The following is a 17348-nucleotide window of genomic DNA, read 5'->3' on the forward strand; positions in this document are numbered from 1 at the left end:
CATTTATGTTACACATGACACATTGGCTGGACCCAAAACACCCAAAGTGCAGATCCACCCAAACAGCACCATCTGGAAAAACTATCCCTGCATTGAATACGTGGAGCTCTGAGACTCACTCTAGGGAGACTTCTGAGTGAGGAGGGTGGGGGTCCCCAACTGATCAAGGCTTCTGACTAGCAGGAGGTCTGGGCCAAGACAGCAGAAGAGCAGGACAGCCACCGTCCAGCCTTCTCACCCACCCCCAGTGGAGAGCAGAGGAGGCCTGTGAGCCGAGACTCTCCTACCTCATCTCTGTCCCTTGACTCCAGGGCTCTCCCAGGACATACTCTACTCCTCTGCTGCCGTTCTGACCCAAGCCCGGGATACCAAAGCCTCCTTGGAAACAGAGCCTTGCTAATAACTGAAGGACTGGTGGGTGCTTTTTTTAAACCCCAGTTCTGCCCAAAAGCCAAAATGTGGGCGGGGATGGTGGAGGAGGTAGCGGCCCAGGCTCCTCCTGGTCTGCTGCTGTCTTCTACCCCATCTGCTCCCACAGCCCCTCTGTGGAGGCAGTCCTTCCCCCACAGTTACAGCCCGGGCTGCTTGCCACTCTCTGGCCCAAAGGGAAGCATCTACTTCCTGCAAATGGGTCTCCTCATTCCCTGCCTGAGAATTCTAGAATGTCAGAGCTAGTGAATCCAAGTCTGACCTTCCCACTTTACAGATGGGGGAACTGTAGCTAGAGATGGGAAGCTACTGGTTCAAGGCCAGAGTGTGTGGTGGTAGAGCTGAAATATGGCGCCACGGTGCCTGGCTTTAAGTCCAGTCCTGTTCCTGTTGAATCAAAGACAGCAGGACAGGCTGGTGCAAGCAGTGAGCATGTTCCGAGTCAGGCTGGCCTGGCTTTGTATCTCAGCTTTAGCCCTTAGCACTTAGGGCAACCCTGGCAAGCTACCAAGCACCCTGAGTCCTCATCTGTAAACTGGAGTAAGGCTAGGATTCCCCCCTAGGAACTCGCTGAGGATGATTTAGACAAAAAGCACAATTGGCACAGTGCCAGGAACATAGTAGGTGTTCAGCAGCTGATGTTTCTGCAGCCCTGCTGAGAAAAGGGAACATCCTGCATCCCTTTTAATGGCTAACACGTATTCCAGGGTGAGCAGAGGTGGCAACAGTGCCACAAATGGACATTGACCTCTTCCTGAGTTTCCAGCCTCTGTAGACTCAGCTGGGCCCAGAGACTGACAAGAACCAATATCTGGGCCGCCCAGATCCCCAAATCTTCCCACCCCCCTTGCCCTCTGCACACTACAGAGCAGAAGGCTTTGGCTCTTGGCCTTTGAGAAAGGATTGAATGAGGAGGAGGGGACACCCCCTGAGGTCCCCTGGGGTCACCCATGGGAACCATCACTAACTCTGCCTGGAGGTCCTCCCCTGGAGACATGACCTGGAGCCCACTGTGGCTCTGGCCAGTTCCTCTTTTAAGTTGTGAGTCAGAGGGAGGTATAAGGCACCAAAACCCCCGGATGCCCTCTGGAGCAGGAATGTCTTGGAGCTTTTCCCTGACATCTGTTTGACCACGCTGGGGGCCAGGAAGGTTTGGGCATGAGATCATGACGCAAAAGGGACTTTTATCTCATGCTGCAGACAGGCTGGGCGCGAGGCAAGGTGCTTCCCATACTGTAGCCATTGGCCTCAGGGGCAGCATTTATGCTTTCTAGGGGTGACATGAGACAGGGAGCGTAACCTGCCCAAGGTCACAGAACCAGTCTGGCAAAGGCAGGTTGAACTCTGTGTTCTCCTGACCTGTGGCCCTTGGCTGGCTCCCGCAGATAGAGGAGGGTCCAGAAGGCACACAAAGGCCAATTAGGATAGGGTCTGGCCCTGGAGACATCCGGAGGCACTTAGGGCAACCCTAAGTGGGGGCGAAGAGGACAGAGAGGGTCAGCAGTGGCAGGGGACTCTAGGCAGTGTGGGGGCTCAGGGCCCATTTCTGCCTGCTTGTCGGTTGTTTCTGCACGCTAGGCAAGCACTCTGCCACTAAGCCACACCTCCTGCCCTCATGTCCTGTCTTTGAGGGGAGATTTCAGTCTCTCCCACGTCATACCCCTTTCCCTAGAGTCCCCCTAGGCCAATGACCTTCTGGCTGATTTGCCACCCTTGCTGTGGAACTCACACTTCTTTTCCTATTTTCAACGCCCTGGGGTGGGGTGGGGGGTCTAATCCAGGGGAGTGGAGAGGGTGACTTTGGGTATCCTGGTTCCCTGGCCTGGGAACTTGGAGCCTGGGAGCCATATGCGCTGTGGGGAGCCTGATGGAATGAAGCAGTGCAGCGCTCCCTGGCCTTCCGGGAGGCATGGGGCAGAGTGAGCATGGCCTCATTCCACAGGACCCATGGACTGGGTGCCCAGCTGTGTCCTGGGTGCAGTGCCAATGTTGACAGTCCAGTGGGAAAGGGGTCAGTTCAGAAGTCAACATGAAGACCTTTTAGATAGTGATAAATATGCTAAGAGGGAAAAGAAATGGAGTGACTGAGGGGCGGCCAGGGAAGGCTTCAGATGTTACTGGGAGACAGCCTTGGAGACCTCAGCAGACAGGCAGGTGAGTGGCTTCTCCAAGGCCACATAGTAAGTTCTGGTAGAGCCAGGCTGGGACCCTCTTGCATTCCCATTCTTTTCTTTTTGATACCAGGGATTGAACCTAGGGGTAATTAACTACTGAGCCACATCCCCAGCTTTTTAAATATTTTATTTTGAGACAGGGTCTCACTAAGTTACTTAGAACCTCTCTCAGTTGCTGAGAACTTGCAATCAATCGTTCTGCCTCAGTCTCTTGTATTGCTGAGATTACAGGTGTGCACCACTATACATGGTGTGGATTCCTGTTCTAATGATCTCCTGAAAACATCCTTCTCTCGGATTCTGTTATGTTCTCTTGGTTCTCCTACCCTGTTTTTTTGTTTTTGTTACCAGGGATTGAACTGAGGGGTGCTTAACCACTCACTAAGCCACATCCCTAGTCCTTATCTAAATTTGGAGACAGGGTCTGGCTAAGTTGCTTATAGCCTCACTAAATTGCTGAGGCTGGCTTTGAACTTGCGATCCTTCTGCCTCAGCCTCCTGAGCCTCTGGGATTACAGGCATATACCACCACACCTGGATGCTTTTCCAAGTTCTTGACTGGCTTTCCCTCCTCCTGGCATAGACCTGTTCCAGCACCCTGTCTGAAAGATGGTCTTGACCCAGTCCCCAGTGTTACATCATCTACCCCGAGTGCCTATGGCCTGCTTCACATTTCTATTTGGATACCTCAGGGATCTTTTAGGATAAAGCTAAGTCTATATAATAAGAAAGTCCCCAAATTATAACAGTTTAAAAGTATTCAGTTCATTGTTCTCTCATAGTTCCAAGGGAAGCATTACAAGTAGGAAGGTAGCTCAGTTCCACACGATCATTAAGGGGTCCAGATTAATGGCGGCACTGCTGTCTAATGTGAACCTTCCCAGGTCTCTTCATTATTGTTCTTCCAGACAGTGAAATGGAAAAGTATGGAGGCCTTGAGCAGGGATTTCCTCTTGGGCAAGTGAAGTAGAGCTACACACATCACTTCTGCTCATGGCCTACAGGTAAGAGAGCAGACATGTGACCCTCACTAGCTGCAGGGAAAGTTGCTAACAGTCTCTGCTAAAGCCCACCCTAGTGAACAGTGAGGACCTCCCTCTGGTGGCAGAAGAGACTGGGGGGTGACGTTCCTTGTCCTGTGTCTCCCTGGTCCTTGGATTTGCCTTTTCAGAAATTCTCCCTTGCCTGTCATGCTCTATGACCACCAAACAGGGTGCAAGAGCCTGTCCTTTCTGGATGTGATTTGGGCTTGAACAATCACGGACCTTTGTGTTCCAGCCTTACCTTTTTGCTGATGATAACAATTCCTCCACAAACCTGATGGATGTGGGTCTATCTGGTTCTAGTCAGTTCTATGTGCCAGTAACCACACCCAAAGTTCCTTTCCTGAAAGTTAGCGAGTCTCTCTTCCTTGCAACCCATCTCTTTCTTGCTGCCTTACAGTGAAGGCTACCAAGGACATAGGAATCAATGGACCTGGATGACAAGGTCCCTTAATATACTAATTTGCCACAGGGGTGATTTCTTTATTTGGCCTAATATTTTGCTATAATAGAGAGACACTGAGAGAAGCTCTGAGCCACAGTCTGGTCTCCTGCTCTTTGGACAAAACCAGATGGCCTGTCTAACCCCAGTGACACTATTTTCCTGGATACTATTTCTGTTCATCTCTTCTTATAAACTAGCCAGTCTCCTTCTTGTAATATCTTGAAATATATGAAACATCTTGCATCATGAAATCTTTTTGGCTTTTCCCAACCATTTTTTTCTAGAACTGTAGCCTTAGTCGGCATTGTGGCCTGTCTTTTAAATTATCACACATGATGTTTGCAATAAGTATTTTAATAACAAGGATTACCTGCTTTCCGTTTTCCAATAGCTGTTTCCCTGTGGAAACATCTGTTGGCTAAGCCACTGCCACAGAGTTGAGGGGTTTGATCCATGGCAGCTTCTCACTCATGGTGCCAGTTTTAGTATAGAGTCTTGCTAAGCTGCTGTTAGAAGCGGCTCCAAGCCAGGTGTGGTTGTCCCCAGCTGCTGGGAGGTTGAGCTCAGAGGATCATTTGAGCTTAAGAGTTTGAGACCAGCCTGGGCAATGTACTGAAACCCTATCTCAAATCACAGTAGTTTTAAGATCAGAAAATTGATTTTGATTTTTTTTTGTCTCACATAATATAGTTCTGATGTGAGCATTTTCAGCCTCAGCCAAGTGGGGAGTGGGTTTTGATCGACAGTTAGCAGACTTCCCAAAGGTCCTCTTCTCCCCAACCTTCTCTTTTCCTGTCAGTCAGAGGCACCACTATTTAACACTTGCTCAAGCCAAATACATAGAAGTCAACCTTGATCCTAACCCCAGATACAGCCCCATCTAGTCCATCAGAAATTCCTCTTAGCTCTGACTCTAAATCTGAAATCTAACCATTTCCCTATATCTCTATGGCCTCCACCTTTGTCCAGGTCTTCGGGTGTCTGAGGTCATGTATTGATCACCTAAGTGGGTTTCCCTATCTCCTCTCCACATGCCAGCCAGAGTGAATTTTAAAAAACACAATTTGGGTTGGGCATAGTGGCTCATGTCTGTAATCCCAGCAACTCTGGAGGCTGAGGTAGGATTGCAAGTTCCATACCAGCCTCAGCAACTTAGTGAAACATGTCACAGACAGGTCTCAAGAAGGGTCTGGGGATTGTGGCTCAGAGGTAAAGTACCCCTGGGCTCAATCCCCAATACAAACAAATACTGTTATATGCAAATGTAATTTGGAGGATGTAGCTCTTCCTCTCAAACCCTCCAGTGCCTTAGTAATGCTCTTCTAATGAAATTCTATTCCGTACATGGCCTCAAGGACTTGCGTGACTGTCCCTACTTCTCATCTCCTTTGCCCACTCTGCTGTAGCCAACAGGCTTCCCCACTGTTCACCGACTGAGCTGAGTTTCTTCTTGTTGAGCACCTTAGTGCTGGGGATGCCTCTGCCCAAACAGTCTCTCCCACTTTGTCACTCGCTGGTCCTTCCTTGACCTCCACGAGGCAGACCACTTCAGTGCAGTAAGAGCAGGAGCTCAGAAGCCAACAGCTCTGGTACTTACTAGCTGTGGGGCCCCAGTGGCCGGCTGCTTGGCTTCTCTGTGCCTTGGTTTTTCCACCTGCAAAAGATAATAATGTTCTTGTTACCCAAGGGTTTTTGAGAATAAAACAGCAACATTTTACGTTAAATGAGCTAATACAAGAAAGCACTCAGGGACCAGCTCATATTAAGCACTTAGTGGTGTTATTATTGTTCTTCAAGTGTCAGCTAAATGTCACCCTCTCAGAAGCCTCTCCCACTGGGCATACTTCTGTTTGCATCCCTGCCACAACACAGCATATGCTCTTGTTTATATGTTCATGAACCCTCCCTCCCAGAGTATACCTTTCATGAGGGCAGGGCTTTATCTTCTTACTCACCTCTGTTTCTCCCTGAGCCAGTCACACCTGCTCCTCAGTAAGCCTGTGTTGAATGAATATGGAAGGAATGGGGGCCAGATCCCAAGCAGTCCTTCAAGGCTGGTCTCACAAAACTTCTTCTAGGGAGCCCCAGGGCAGGGGGCCAGTGCTGCCCTGAGGATCTGCTGGCACTGGTGGGCTGTGGCTGGTGGTGTCAGCTCTCAGCAAGGGGCTAATGTGGACCCCGGAGTCCACCCCACCCGTTTCCCTCAGTTACTAGTGGACTAGTTACTCATCCCCTCTGGGCCTCCCTTTTCTCCTATGGAAAATGAGAGAATAGCAATTATCTCACAGGGCTTTTATGAGGATGAAATAGGATAATTTATGTAAAACGGGGCTCAGGGCTGGCTTGGAGTAAAGCTGTCCAGATGGTAGCTATTATTATTGTTGTTGTTAGTGTGATACCCAGTGCCTTTCTTCAGTGCTTGAATGGGGTGCCCAAGGAACTTGGGGGTGGTGGTGAGTAGACAGGGAAGTCAAGGGAAGTAAAGAGCTGGAATGGAGTAATGGTGTGCGTGTGCGTGTGTGTGTGTGTGTGTGTGTGTGTGTGTGTGTACACACACGTATGAGTGAGTGCTTGCTCCAGGAAAGGGGGTGGCAAGATTTCTGAGAGCGCGCTCCTTTCTCGGAGCTCAGCTCTGGGGTGCCGGTCGCCCTGGCTCTGCCAGGAGAGCTCAGAGCCGCTTTGCTCCGGTACTCAGGACGCAGAACCCGCGGCAGAAAAACCAGAGCCTTGAGTGTGAGCATCTGGCATTAGGGGGCGGAGGAAGGCACCTGCACCCCCACAGCCACTCGGGCTGGTACAGATTTGGGGGATCCCAGAACCAGCAGTGCCAGCTCCGGGATGCGGATCCGAGCACTGCTGCCCAAGGCGCAGCTCAGCGCGGCCTCGTGCTCCCCAGATTCTCCCGGAACCCCGCGGGCGGGGCCTGCCTTCCGGAGCCGGGTTGGCAGGGGGCGGGCGGGCGGCGCCGGGTAAGGGGCCGTTACTTTCCCAGAGTGGCGGGGCGACGTCAGGCGGAAGGGCGCGGGGCGCGCACGCTTTAAATGGCATTCGCTGTCATCCGAGCTCGCAGTCGTGTGGGCAGGAGCGGGCTATATAAGCCGCTAGCCGGGCCGCTTCGGGGCAGACAGCGACAGCAGCGGCCGCGAACGCCTCGGAGCGCAGCGGAGCAGCGCCCCCGGAGCCCCGCGCCCCCCGACGGGCCCGTCCGCCCGCCCTTCCGAGGAGCGTCTGCCCGGGCCCGCAAGGGCCGCCACCACCCCACAGCAGATTTGGATCCCCCGCCCGGCGAGCCCCAGGCTGCTGCCTCCCGGGGGGCCCCGGCGCAGCGGCCGCCCCCTGAGAGCCCCAGCGCCCCGCCGCCCGGCCCCGCGGACGCCGGCGGCGCCATGGCGGCCGCCAAGCCCAGCGAGCTCATGGGCATCTGCTCCAGCTATCAGGCGGTGATGCCGCACTTCGTGTGCCTGGCCGACGAGTTCCCGCAGCCCGTGCGGCCAGCCAAGCTGTCCAAGGGCAAGGGCCGGCTGCGGCGGCCGCGCCAGTCCCGCTTCAAGACGCAGCCGGTGACCTTCGACGAGATCCAGGAGGTGGAGGAGGAGGGGGTGTCCCCCATGGAGGAGGAGAAGGCTAAGAAGTCGTTCCTGCAGAGCCTGGAGTGTCTGCGCCGCAGCACGCAGAGCCTGTCGTTGCAGAGGGAGCAGCTCAGCAGCTGCAAACTGAGGAACAGCCTGGACTCCAGCGACTCCGACTCGGCCCTGTGAGGGGCGCCGCCCGGAGGGGGCACAAGCGCGCTTCCGCGGCCTGCCCGGGGGCCCGCGGGTGCACACCAAGAGGACCCGCGCCCCGCGCCGGGGGTACCCCCTCAGGACCGGGGATCACCACCCCTCGCGCGCTTGGACTCCCGCCCCGCTGCGAACTGGTGGGTGCGCCCTCCGCTGCGCTTGCCCTGGCTCCAGCACACTCGGGGACGCCAGGGAGGGGGGCTGCTTTCTTTGCCCTTGTAAATGTTTATTTTTTAACTCTTCCCAGTACGAACTGTGAGTGTGTGCGGGAGGCGGCCCGCGCTGACTCGCCCGGGTCTCGCCAGGGTAGCCGCTCCACGCCCGTGTCTGATGGTTTGCAACTCCGATTTTGCACACCGCTCCACCGTGCCCCCCCAGAGCACACCTGTTCACACTCACGCCAACACTCTCGCTGAACACTTTTATAATTGTTAGGCGGGCTGATGGGACTTTGGTGCGCAGCGCGGCTGCTGCTGCGGCCCGAGGATTGATATTTATTTTTGCATTGCAACTGCTGGAGGCGTTTATTTAACGATCTTTTTACCCGGATATGTCTGTGAGGCTCCTGAATGGAGACAAATAAAGTCAATATATTTGCACAGTGCATTTCTCTAGGCTGTTGACTTCTTGAACCTTTGAAGCCCAGGTTCCTAAGACAGTGGGAGGTAAGGGAGGAGGTGCGGAGATCAGCGAGGCCCAAGTTGGAGGTTACTTCACATGCTTGTCACCGAACGAGGTCGATTTCCCCTCCCCCCTGTCCCAGGTGCGCGGCATTAACTTGCCTCCCTAGGTGGGACCACGTTCAGCCCAGGGTGCTCTGCCTCCCAGGTCTGTTCCTCCTCGGTCTGTTCCTCCTCGCTGGCATCGGGGTGAAATGAAGCCGCTGGCGAGCCGAAGGCGGCCCTTTGAGGATGGAGAACGTCCTCCCAGATGCAATTGACTTCTCAGGGAGGCCAGGGTCCCGTCCTCTCCCGTCATCTAGCACAGAACATCCCTCTTAGCCTAGCCTTTTCCTGGCAGTGGCTTGAGGGAGCTACGAATCCTGGGGCAAGCAATGGGAAACTCAGAAGGGGGTGCTTGGATGGTGGGGCCCGAGGAAGAGCGAGAGTGTGGGTGCACACACATTGTAGGATGTGGGTGAGGGCCTCGTGCTGTCCCATCCGGGCTCTGACTCAATGCGCTGTGGGAGGAAACAGCAGCGGTTCCTGACCTCAGGCTCCCTCTTCCAGCCCTTCTCCTTGGTCCCCTTCAGGGTTCTGCAGAGCGGTTGGGGCTTGTCTTTGGTCTAAGCCTTTACAGTGTCTGGGTATCACTGGGCACACCCCATCCCCATCGCAGGGCCTTTGTTTACAGACTAGCAAACAAGGGAGGGAAGGCCACGTGGAGAGGAGTGCTCAAGGCCAGAGCAGGCGCCTGGTCCAGCTCTCCTTTCCTAGGCTCTTTCTAGCCTTTTTCAGCACCTGCCCCACATCCCTGTCTACATTCTAAATCCTCTGGGGTACCAGTGTAGCTGTGTCACCTGGCAGTAGGTGGCAACCAGGGTGACAAATGATATTTGGGTGAGGAGGGTGGGATTACTCTATGCCTGCCCCAACCTGGCTGGGCTTGGGGCAGGGAGAGGGAGGCTTCTACTCCAGCTCCAGGTAGCCCCTTCTCTGTGCTTGGGTGCCCTCTGGTGGTGGGGGCTGGTGTGTGTGTCTGTCTGTCTCTGGGGTGAGGGGTATTTCCCTAGCAGCGACTCTGATCTGCCTCTCTCTTGGCACTCCACCTCTTGAAACACTGGGCTCTGTGGACAAAGAGGAGAGGAAATGAAACAAACAAAAACAGGCCTGAGAGGATGTCCTCCCCCTCCCCCAGCGCAGAGATGGGAGGGTGGGCTGTGGCCTGTTGGCTGGGGTCTTTGGCCCCTGTCCCAGCTGCTGAGAACACACTGGCCATTGCAATGGCACCACTGTGCTGGGGGATATGACAGGAGGCCTTTGGTTCCAGAGCCTCACTCTTGTGGGGCCACTGTGGGTTGACTGCAGGCTCTGCAGCTGCCACAGTGGAGCTGGTTTGAGCTCCAGGGGTGGGAGGGGGGGACTGAAGCTCTGACTTCTCCCCAGCCCCCTTCTCTTCTCCCAGCAGAGACACTAAGGGCAGAGGGAAGGAACCCCCTTCCTGCCCCGTCTTTGGCAGGAGCTCCTGCTTCTACTTCAAGAGCCAGATGCTGCAAGAGTCTGGAAGACACCCCCACCCCGGCTCTTTGGGTCACCCTGGCTGGCATTGAGTGTCATTGCAGGGATCTATCCCCTCCTTCTTGGCAGCTGGCTGGACCCAGCCCTGGCAGCTGACTGGCTGCTTTTGAAATGTTTGGTAAAAACCAATAATGGGGCAGTGAGGAAACTCGGGGCCCATCTTGCCTACTTCCTAGTTTTCTTTTGTCTTTTCGTGAGTGTGGCACTGGGGATTGAACTCAGGGGTGCTCTCTACCACTGAGCTACATACCCAGCCCTTTTTAGTTTTCAGTTTGAAACTGGGTAATGCTAAGTTGTCAGGCTGGCCTTGAAGTTGTGATCTTCTTGTCTCAGCCTCCAGAGTGACCCGGCCCTAGTTTGATTTAAAATGATTCTAATTTTTATTACCCAAGAAATATTTGTTTATTATAGTGTAAAACAAGTCACTCATATACTACCCAGAGGTGAATGGGTGAATATTTGGGGTTCATGCCTATGTATGCATTTTTGTTTTCTTTGACTAAACAGGTTTATGCTCTCCGTGCTATTTTTCAACCTGCTTCTTAAATTAATTGGATTTATGTTTATATCAGTATTTATGTAGCTATGTAATGGTTTTTGTAAAATTCTATTGAACAGATCTTCCACATTGAGTTACACTAACTCCCCATTCTTAAGTGTGAAAGTGGCATCCTGTTTGTCCCAGTTTGACCCAAACTGGAAGTTCTGAGGAGTAATGTAGAAAGAAGTCTAAGGCATCGACCCAGAGAGGGACTGGGTGAGGGACAGAGGGGCTGGAATGCCAGTGTTGGAGGGAGCAGGCCCTGAGCATGCTGGGGGCCACGGCTCCTGAGCTCCAGCAGGAGAGCTCTGCTCTGCACAGGAAGAGAGAGGGAGGCCTGGGGACAGGAGGTGCCAGCAGTTGCCCCCTCTACTCCCCCGTGCACATATGCATTCCAAGGCAGCTCACTCAGCTCCACAGAGAGGCGGGCTGAGAGGCCAAGGTGGAAGAGGAGGTCAGAATCAGGGAGATGGTGGTGAAGAAGCAAGAAAGCCAGGGAGTCAGAGAGGTGGAGAGGAATGAGGTCACTTGGGAGAAAAGGTCCTGGGAAGTGATGGGAGGTGAGACACATGGAGGTGGAGCCCAAGCACATCAGAGAGAAAGAGGGAAGAAGGGCCACCTGGGGAAGGAGAGGGTGGGAGACAGGGAGGGTGTGAAGGGCCCAGGAGATGGAAAGCAGTTCCCGGGGAGTGCGGCAGGGGAAGGAAGAGGAGCCAGGCGTGTGAAGGAGGGCAGCCGGGCCTGTGTGGGTGGACGCCTGCCCAGCATCGGGATTTACAGGCCTGTCCAGGGAGCCGCTGGCTTCCTCCGTCCCCGCCTGGCCTCGGCCCATGATCTAGCCTGGGTGATGAGTTTCCAAACAGACTGGAGCCCAGACGGGGCAGAGTAACAAGTGACCATCTCTGTCCTGGCTGGCAGCCTCTCCTAAATATTTTTCTTTGGCCCTGGGGAAGATATTTATCAGGGTGTTTCTTGGACTGATTTAAAAGCGAACTTAGCCTTGCAGGCCACTGCGTGCCAAGTCTGGGCTCGTGTGGTGTGGGGTTGAGATGGAAGGGCTGTCTGCAATCCAGGGAACTAGGGTCAGTTGTGGGCTTGGGAGTCCTCCCTCTGGAAGTTCACTGGGTGTAGCCCTTGACCCTTTAGGCTCAGGAAGAATGGAGGGGTGGGAGTAAAGTCCATCATTTAGTGGTTACTTCATGTGGGAACTGTACTTTTATCCAGAAAATGTTTTCCTCTGCATTTCACAGTAAGAAAGGATCAGAGAGTTTGAGTTTTTTGACCAGTGCCACACAGCTTCTCAGTGGTGAGCTGGACTGCAAACCAGCACTATTTTTTCTTAATTCCAAAGTCTGTCTTTTTCTAGAGTATGAATTCACATTTCTTCCTCCATGCTTCTGTGGCAGCCATGAGAAACAGGCGTTGCAGATCTCCTGCCACAGGAAATATAACTGCCTGAGAGCCACTCTGGCTTGGAATCCATCACCTCTTTTGGCTAAGGCACATCTGCCATGGGCTGTAGCTGTATGTGCTGGGATTCTGAGGCAGAGCGGTTTCTGGGAGACATGAGGATTTCCTGGTGCTCTGCTGTGACTTCCATAGCCTGCAGTGCTGTCTAAGGACTCCTTTCCCCGCTCTCCTCACTCAGGTTCACTCTTGTGTTGCTCCCTGCAGGCCATTCCGGCTCCCCCGGCTCCCTCCCTGCTTCTCGGAGAGTCTGGGCTAGGAAGCTCTTCCAACCCCCAGCAGGTCTCTCCTGCTTCTGAGCCTTTCCCTTGGCCCCCACTTTGCATGAGGAAGGACAGTGGGCATCATTTTAGGGAGAGTTGCAGGGACATGGCAGAGTTTACCAGATTAACACGCTTCATGATGCCTGCTGGCCCTGCATTTCTTGATAAGCACGTTGTGATCATGTGTGTACAGATGAGGGGAGGTGCGGGAGGATCCCACATAGACAGTCGTTCTCTCTATCTAGGTTATGCCCAAGGCCATGTTGACTTACCATTGATCCATCCAACTCCCAGACCCTTGGTGTAGACTGCCAGTTGTTCAGCAGTACTTCCTTCATGGCATGCAACTGGTATATATGTCCCAGACTTTCTTGTGTGGCTTTAGGGTTGTGGCTGTACCTTGTCCCCCACTCCCATCACACTCTCCTTCCCCTTCCCGTAAATGGGAACTTGCATATAGCAGCAACCCAGTGGAGATCAAGCTGATGGCCTTGGAGATGACTGAGAAATAAGATGGAAGAACCCTAGGCCCCTGAGTGACCCTGTGGAACAGAACAGTCTGCCAGTCTGGAATGATTACCATGAACTTCTACACACGACGGCACACAACTCTGTCTTCTTTGAGCCACTGTATCATTGCTGAATGTCTGACAGCAGTTTTCCCAAACTGCCAACACATAAAAGTTAGACTGGCAGTGGAGCTCCAACCTCACAAAACCCCTCAGACACGAGACAGGAATTTAGTGGTTTTGCTGCAAGCAAGGTAAATATATTGCAGGCTGGAAAGTTGGAGATTCTTGTTATCCCTCAGCAAAGCATTTGGTGAGACCATTTTTATGATGATTTGGAAGAATTCTCATATATGTCAACTGAGGCAATATCCTTAGAAGTCATGTTTGGAAAGAACCAGAATATTAGTATACACTGGCCGCTGTGTGTGTCTTTTAATAGATGATTACCAGATAGACAGCACAGGGAGGGCCTGGGAGCACAGGGAGGGCCTGGGAGCACTCGCCTCTTAGTCCACACAAAGGTGAAGGCTCTCCCCTCTGTAGCCCACACAGCAGGAGTTCAGGCTGTGACTGCTTAGAGCTTTCTCAAAGGCCACCCAAGAAGCCCAGCAAAAGATTCAGGCCAGGGGCAAGGTTAGATGAAGGCCATTGCCTTCCCACTCAGACATACTGCTTTAGAGTCACTCCAAGGTAGCCAGAACTGAAATTGAGGGCTGAGCCAGAGCAGGAAGCAAAGTCATAAATCAGACTTGAGAACTCTGCCGAGAAAACATCTTTGGGAGTGGTTATTGGCACCTGGAACTGTCTGGAAGCACAAAGTCCAGAAGCCTTTTAAGAATCGAGGGAATCTCATTGCCAAGGAAGCTAGGAATAGGAAATGGTGATTATGATTTTTTTACCCCCCAAAGAAACTCTTGAGGAGGCCAAACCATTTAATACCCTCTTTGCTGCAGAAGTGGCCACAGAGGATGATGAGAAAAAGGAGAATTTCCCAGAATAAAGTTGGCCAGATTAGCCAACCGAGGAACAGTCTCCTCTCCTGGAAAACGACACCTGCAGGACTTTCTGTTACTAGGCACCAGTGACTTCTGCATTTTCCATTCTTCCTTTTTCCAAAAGAAAGTTTTTATTGTGGGTTCTTATCCCTGTCCACTGTCGTTATTAGGTATGTGGGGGGCAGGGGCAGTGGGGGTGAGATATCACTGGACCCTGAGGAACCACATGTGGCTCTGGAGAGGACTTCCTCTCCCTGAGATATGCCTGTAAGTTGATCTGTGTAACAAGATGGAATTTGGGATTGACTTCCTTGGAAAGAGGATGACTGTGTTCTGTTGTGGGAGAAAGAAGCCTCTGGATATCCAGATGGACCAATCACAGTGGAGACTGGCCAGTGGGATACTGAAATCTAGTGTCTGCATCTTCGTTGGCATGGGTTGGACTGAACTTCTCAGCCTCCTTTGCAGTGTGTACGGTCATGGCCTAAGGTCTCCCCCGTGGAATGGGCGAGAGGCAGTGCATGCTGTGCCAGACCTGGCCTCAAGAACACAGCGTGTCGCTCTCATGCTCTTATTCCTCCCAAAAGACAGAACAGGGGCATATCTGAGGCTTGCTTTTGACCCAGAATGAGGACAATGCCTTGGGGGGCCCATGACATGAGCCGCCTGTGGATGTGGAATGCAGACTCTGATGGACCACTGGCTGACACAGAAATACATTTCTGTCTTTCTTCCAAACCAGTGCTTTCCTGCTGGGCTCTTGATTGCAGCTCTCGGTATTAGCCAAACTAATGCAGAGTGCTTTCCCTTGATCTGTTGGAGCAGGAGGAGATTTTCCACCAGTCTGACTCAGAGCAGATCTTTCCCATGACAGGAAAATGTCCTGTTCTCTTGGCTGGGGTGGGGACTTCAGATGTGCTCCTGTGGTGGAGGTGAGGGAGAGATGGAAGTGACATTCGTAAGAGTGCTAGGCTGGGACGGGGACGTGCCAGACCCTAGACCTGCCCTGCTACTCCCTTGATGTGTGTCCTAACCCTAAAGGCCTTCCAACTTTAAGTCCTGAAATTAACTTACAGCCTTAGACTTCTACTCCTGGGGACATGCAGGTAGGCAGCGTGCGTAGAGACCATGTTTGGCCCCTTCATGTGCAGAAGGGAATATGGAGGCACAAAGTCAAGGCAGAACCTTCCTGAGACAGTGGTGCCTCCACCCTCTTCCTCCTCTTCCCAGCCTCGGCTGAGCAGTTATGTGCTGAATAATTCATGCCAAACCCAAAATAACAACCTGAGTGCCATCCCACAGCCCATGTGCCACCGCTCCAGACCTCTGTTCTTGCCCTCACCAGGAGCTCTTCTGGACCAATTGGATGGCCTTTAGGAATCTTCCTTCTGATCTTCCTGGAAGGATCCTGACAGAGCTGCCCCCTTCACCCAGTGTCTAGGACATTTAAGCTATTCTAAGAATGGCTAGGCCTGGAGATGTGGCTCAAGCGGTAGCACGCTCACCTGGCGTGCGTGCGGCCCTGGTTCGATCCTCAGCACCACATACCAACAAAGATGTTGTGTCCGCCGAGAACTAAAGAATAAATATTAAAAAAAATAAGAATGGCTAGACCTCAGGTGTCTGCTATCCGTAGCCCCATGCCCCATATACCCCATTTCCCCCATATTATTGGCTGTTATGTGTACTCTGAGTTTTAGCTGACCTTTGGTTTTCAGAGGATGCAAAACATACTGAAAGTGACTGCACTCACTGAACCTCCCTTGGACCATTTTTTATTGATGTAGATATTTATGGCTATGAATTTTCCTCTAAGTACTTGATTTTCTTTCTTTCCTTCTTTTCTTTCTTTTTTTTTCTTTCTTTCTTTCTTTCTTTTTTTTTTTTTTTGGTTTTCACTGTTTTGGTACTAGGAATTGAAACCAGGGGTGCACTACCATTGAACTGCATCCCCAGACTTCATTTTGTATTTTGAAACAGGGTCTCACTAAGTTACCCAACGCTGGCCTTGAACTCAAAATTCTCCTGTCTCACCCTCCCAAGTCTCTGAGATTAAAGGTGTGTGCCACTGTGCCTGGATTATTTTCACTGTTTTATAGGATTATTATAATTTTAGTTTCTATTTTTTCTTTGACCCGAAAGTTGTTTAAATGCTAGTTGTAATATTTTCTAATTGGAAGAATATATTTATTTTCTGATTTAATTATTAATTTCCTTCACTTTAATTTTCTAAAGCCAAATCACGTTTTCTATAATATTTATCTTTTTGGAAAGTTGTTGAGGTTATTCTTTGTGACCTTATGAGAATTCCATGGTCACATAAAAATATGGTACATTTACTATTTTCATATGTCAGATCTGCCTAATAAATCATATTATCAATATCTTCTACATCTATCATATGAGCTAATAGGTGTTCACCATAATCTGTCCTCCCACGCCTCCTGGGGACAGAGCTCACTCTTCTTCTAGATAGGTAGGCCCCTGAGACTGGGTTCTGTCCAATGGAGTATGAGTAGACTTAGATCCTATGACTGTAAATATGCCATGTCCACATTTCCTACCTTCATTTTTCCAACTGCAAATCATATTTGGCAGTGGCTAGCTTTTAACTTGCTATTGAGAACATAATCCTGGAGATGGTAGGCTGAAATTCAGAAGGAACTGCTGTCCTGAAATGGAGAAATTACAGGTAAAATTCCGTCCTGTAGTAGCCTGGAAAGCAGATTCTGTGCCTATCGGGATGTAATTCAAGAAGTTGGGGAGAGCTAGAGGTTAGTGCTCCTTGTTACTTTTAGCAAGATATGCTAAACAGATGACTTCTGCAAGCCCTAGTCAACTGTCTCTAAAGGGAGGGGCTTCTCAAGGTTGAAAGTCATCTGCTCTGAAACCCAAATAGCAGGCGTTCAGACAGTTGTGGCTCAGAGCCTTTCTCCAGCACTCCCCATTAATCAAAACACACAGGGGCTCCAGCCTCCAGGCAAGGTTCAGTCTGGGGTGGTGTTTCTTGCTTAAGCCTATTATTTCAGCAGTCTCAAAATAGCTGTCTCTAATGTGAGGGAAAGAGGCGTGGCTCGAGCAAGGAAGCAAGAAATGAGGCAAGCACAGAGTTAGATGAGAAAATAGCATAAAATGTGGTCACTGGCTCATGAAATAACTGGAAGCAAAGAGACTTGAACCCTAATAAATCTTCCTGGGAATCATTTTTTCCAAAGAAATTATAAAACCCCATAATGATTAAGGCCCCCAAACAGCCCGCAAGGAAGACACATTTTCTGTCACCCACTTCCCATGAGGATAATAGACAAGGGAGAATCTCCCAAAGGACAAACCAGAGCAGCCAGAACATCTCCCCTCTCAGGGCAGGAGTCCTCAATTCCTACCCAAGGACTGCTGTAGTACTGCCCCGCTCCTCTCTTCTGAATGGGGATATTTATTGTTTTTCTTTGCCTGTTCCACTGTT

At 51.5% G+C, this 17348-nt stretch overlaps 2 protein-coding genes across 2 annotated transcripts in view; both read left to right on the plus strand.

The window, feature by feature from the left end:
* The first annotated feature begins 220 nt into the window (after positions 1–220).
* ACCSL (1-aminocyclopropane-1-carboxylate synthase homolog (inactive) like) overlaps positions 221–17348 on the plus strand; it is a 114698-nt gene continuing 97570 nt past the window's right edge. Inside the window, exon 1 of the mRNA XM_081282238.1 lies at positions 221–414. The gene's annotated coding sequence lies outside the window, so the exon portion shown is untranslated. The remainder of the gene's footprint in view (positions 415–17348) is intronic.
* On the plus strand, positions 7050–8474 carry LOC308641979 (uncharacterized protein C11orf96 homolog). Its single transcript, XM_081280564.1, has one exon. It carries the CDS (start codon positions 7133–7135, stop codon positions 7847–7849), a length of 717 nt encoding a protein of 238 aa, XP_081136690.1. The 5' UTR covers positions 7050–7132; the 3' UTR covers positions 7850–8474.

Source organism: Spermophilus citellus (genome assembly GCF_964194105.1).
Source record: "Spermophilus citellus genome assembly, chromosome: 2".
NCBI classification, from domain to species: Eukaryota; Metazoa; Chordata; class Mammalia; order Rodentia; family Sciuridae; genus Spermophilus; species Spermophilus citellus.

Excerpts from the sequence above, each read along its gene's own strand:
- LOC308641979 (XM_081280564.1), top strand. The coding sequence starts at position 7,133 with ATGGCATTCGCTGTCATCCGAGCTCGCAGTCGTGTGGGCAGGAGCGGG.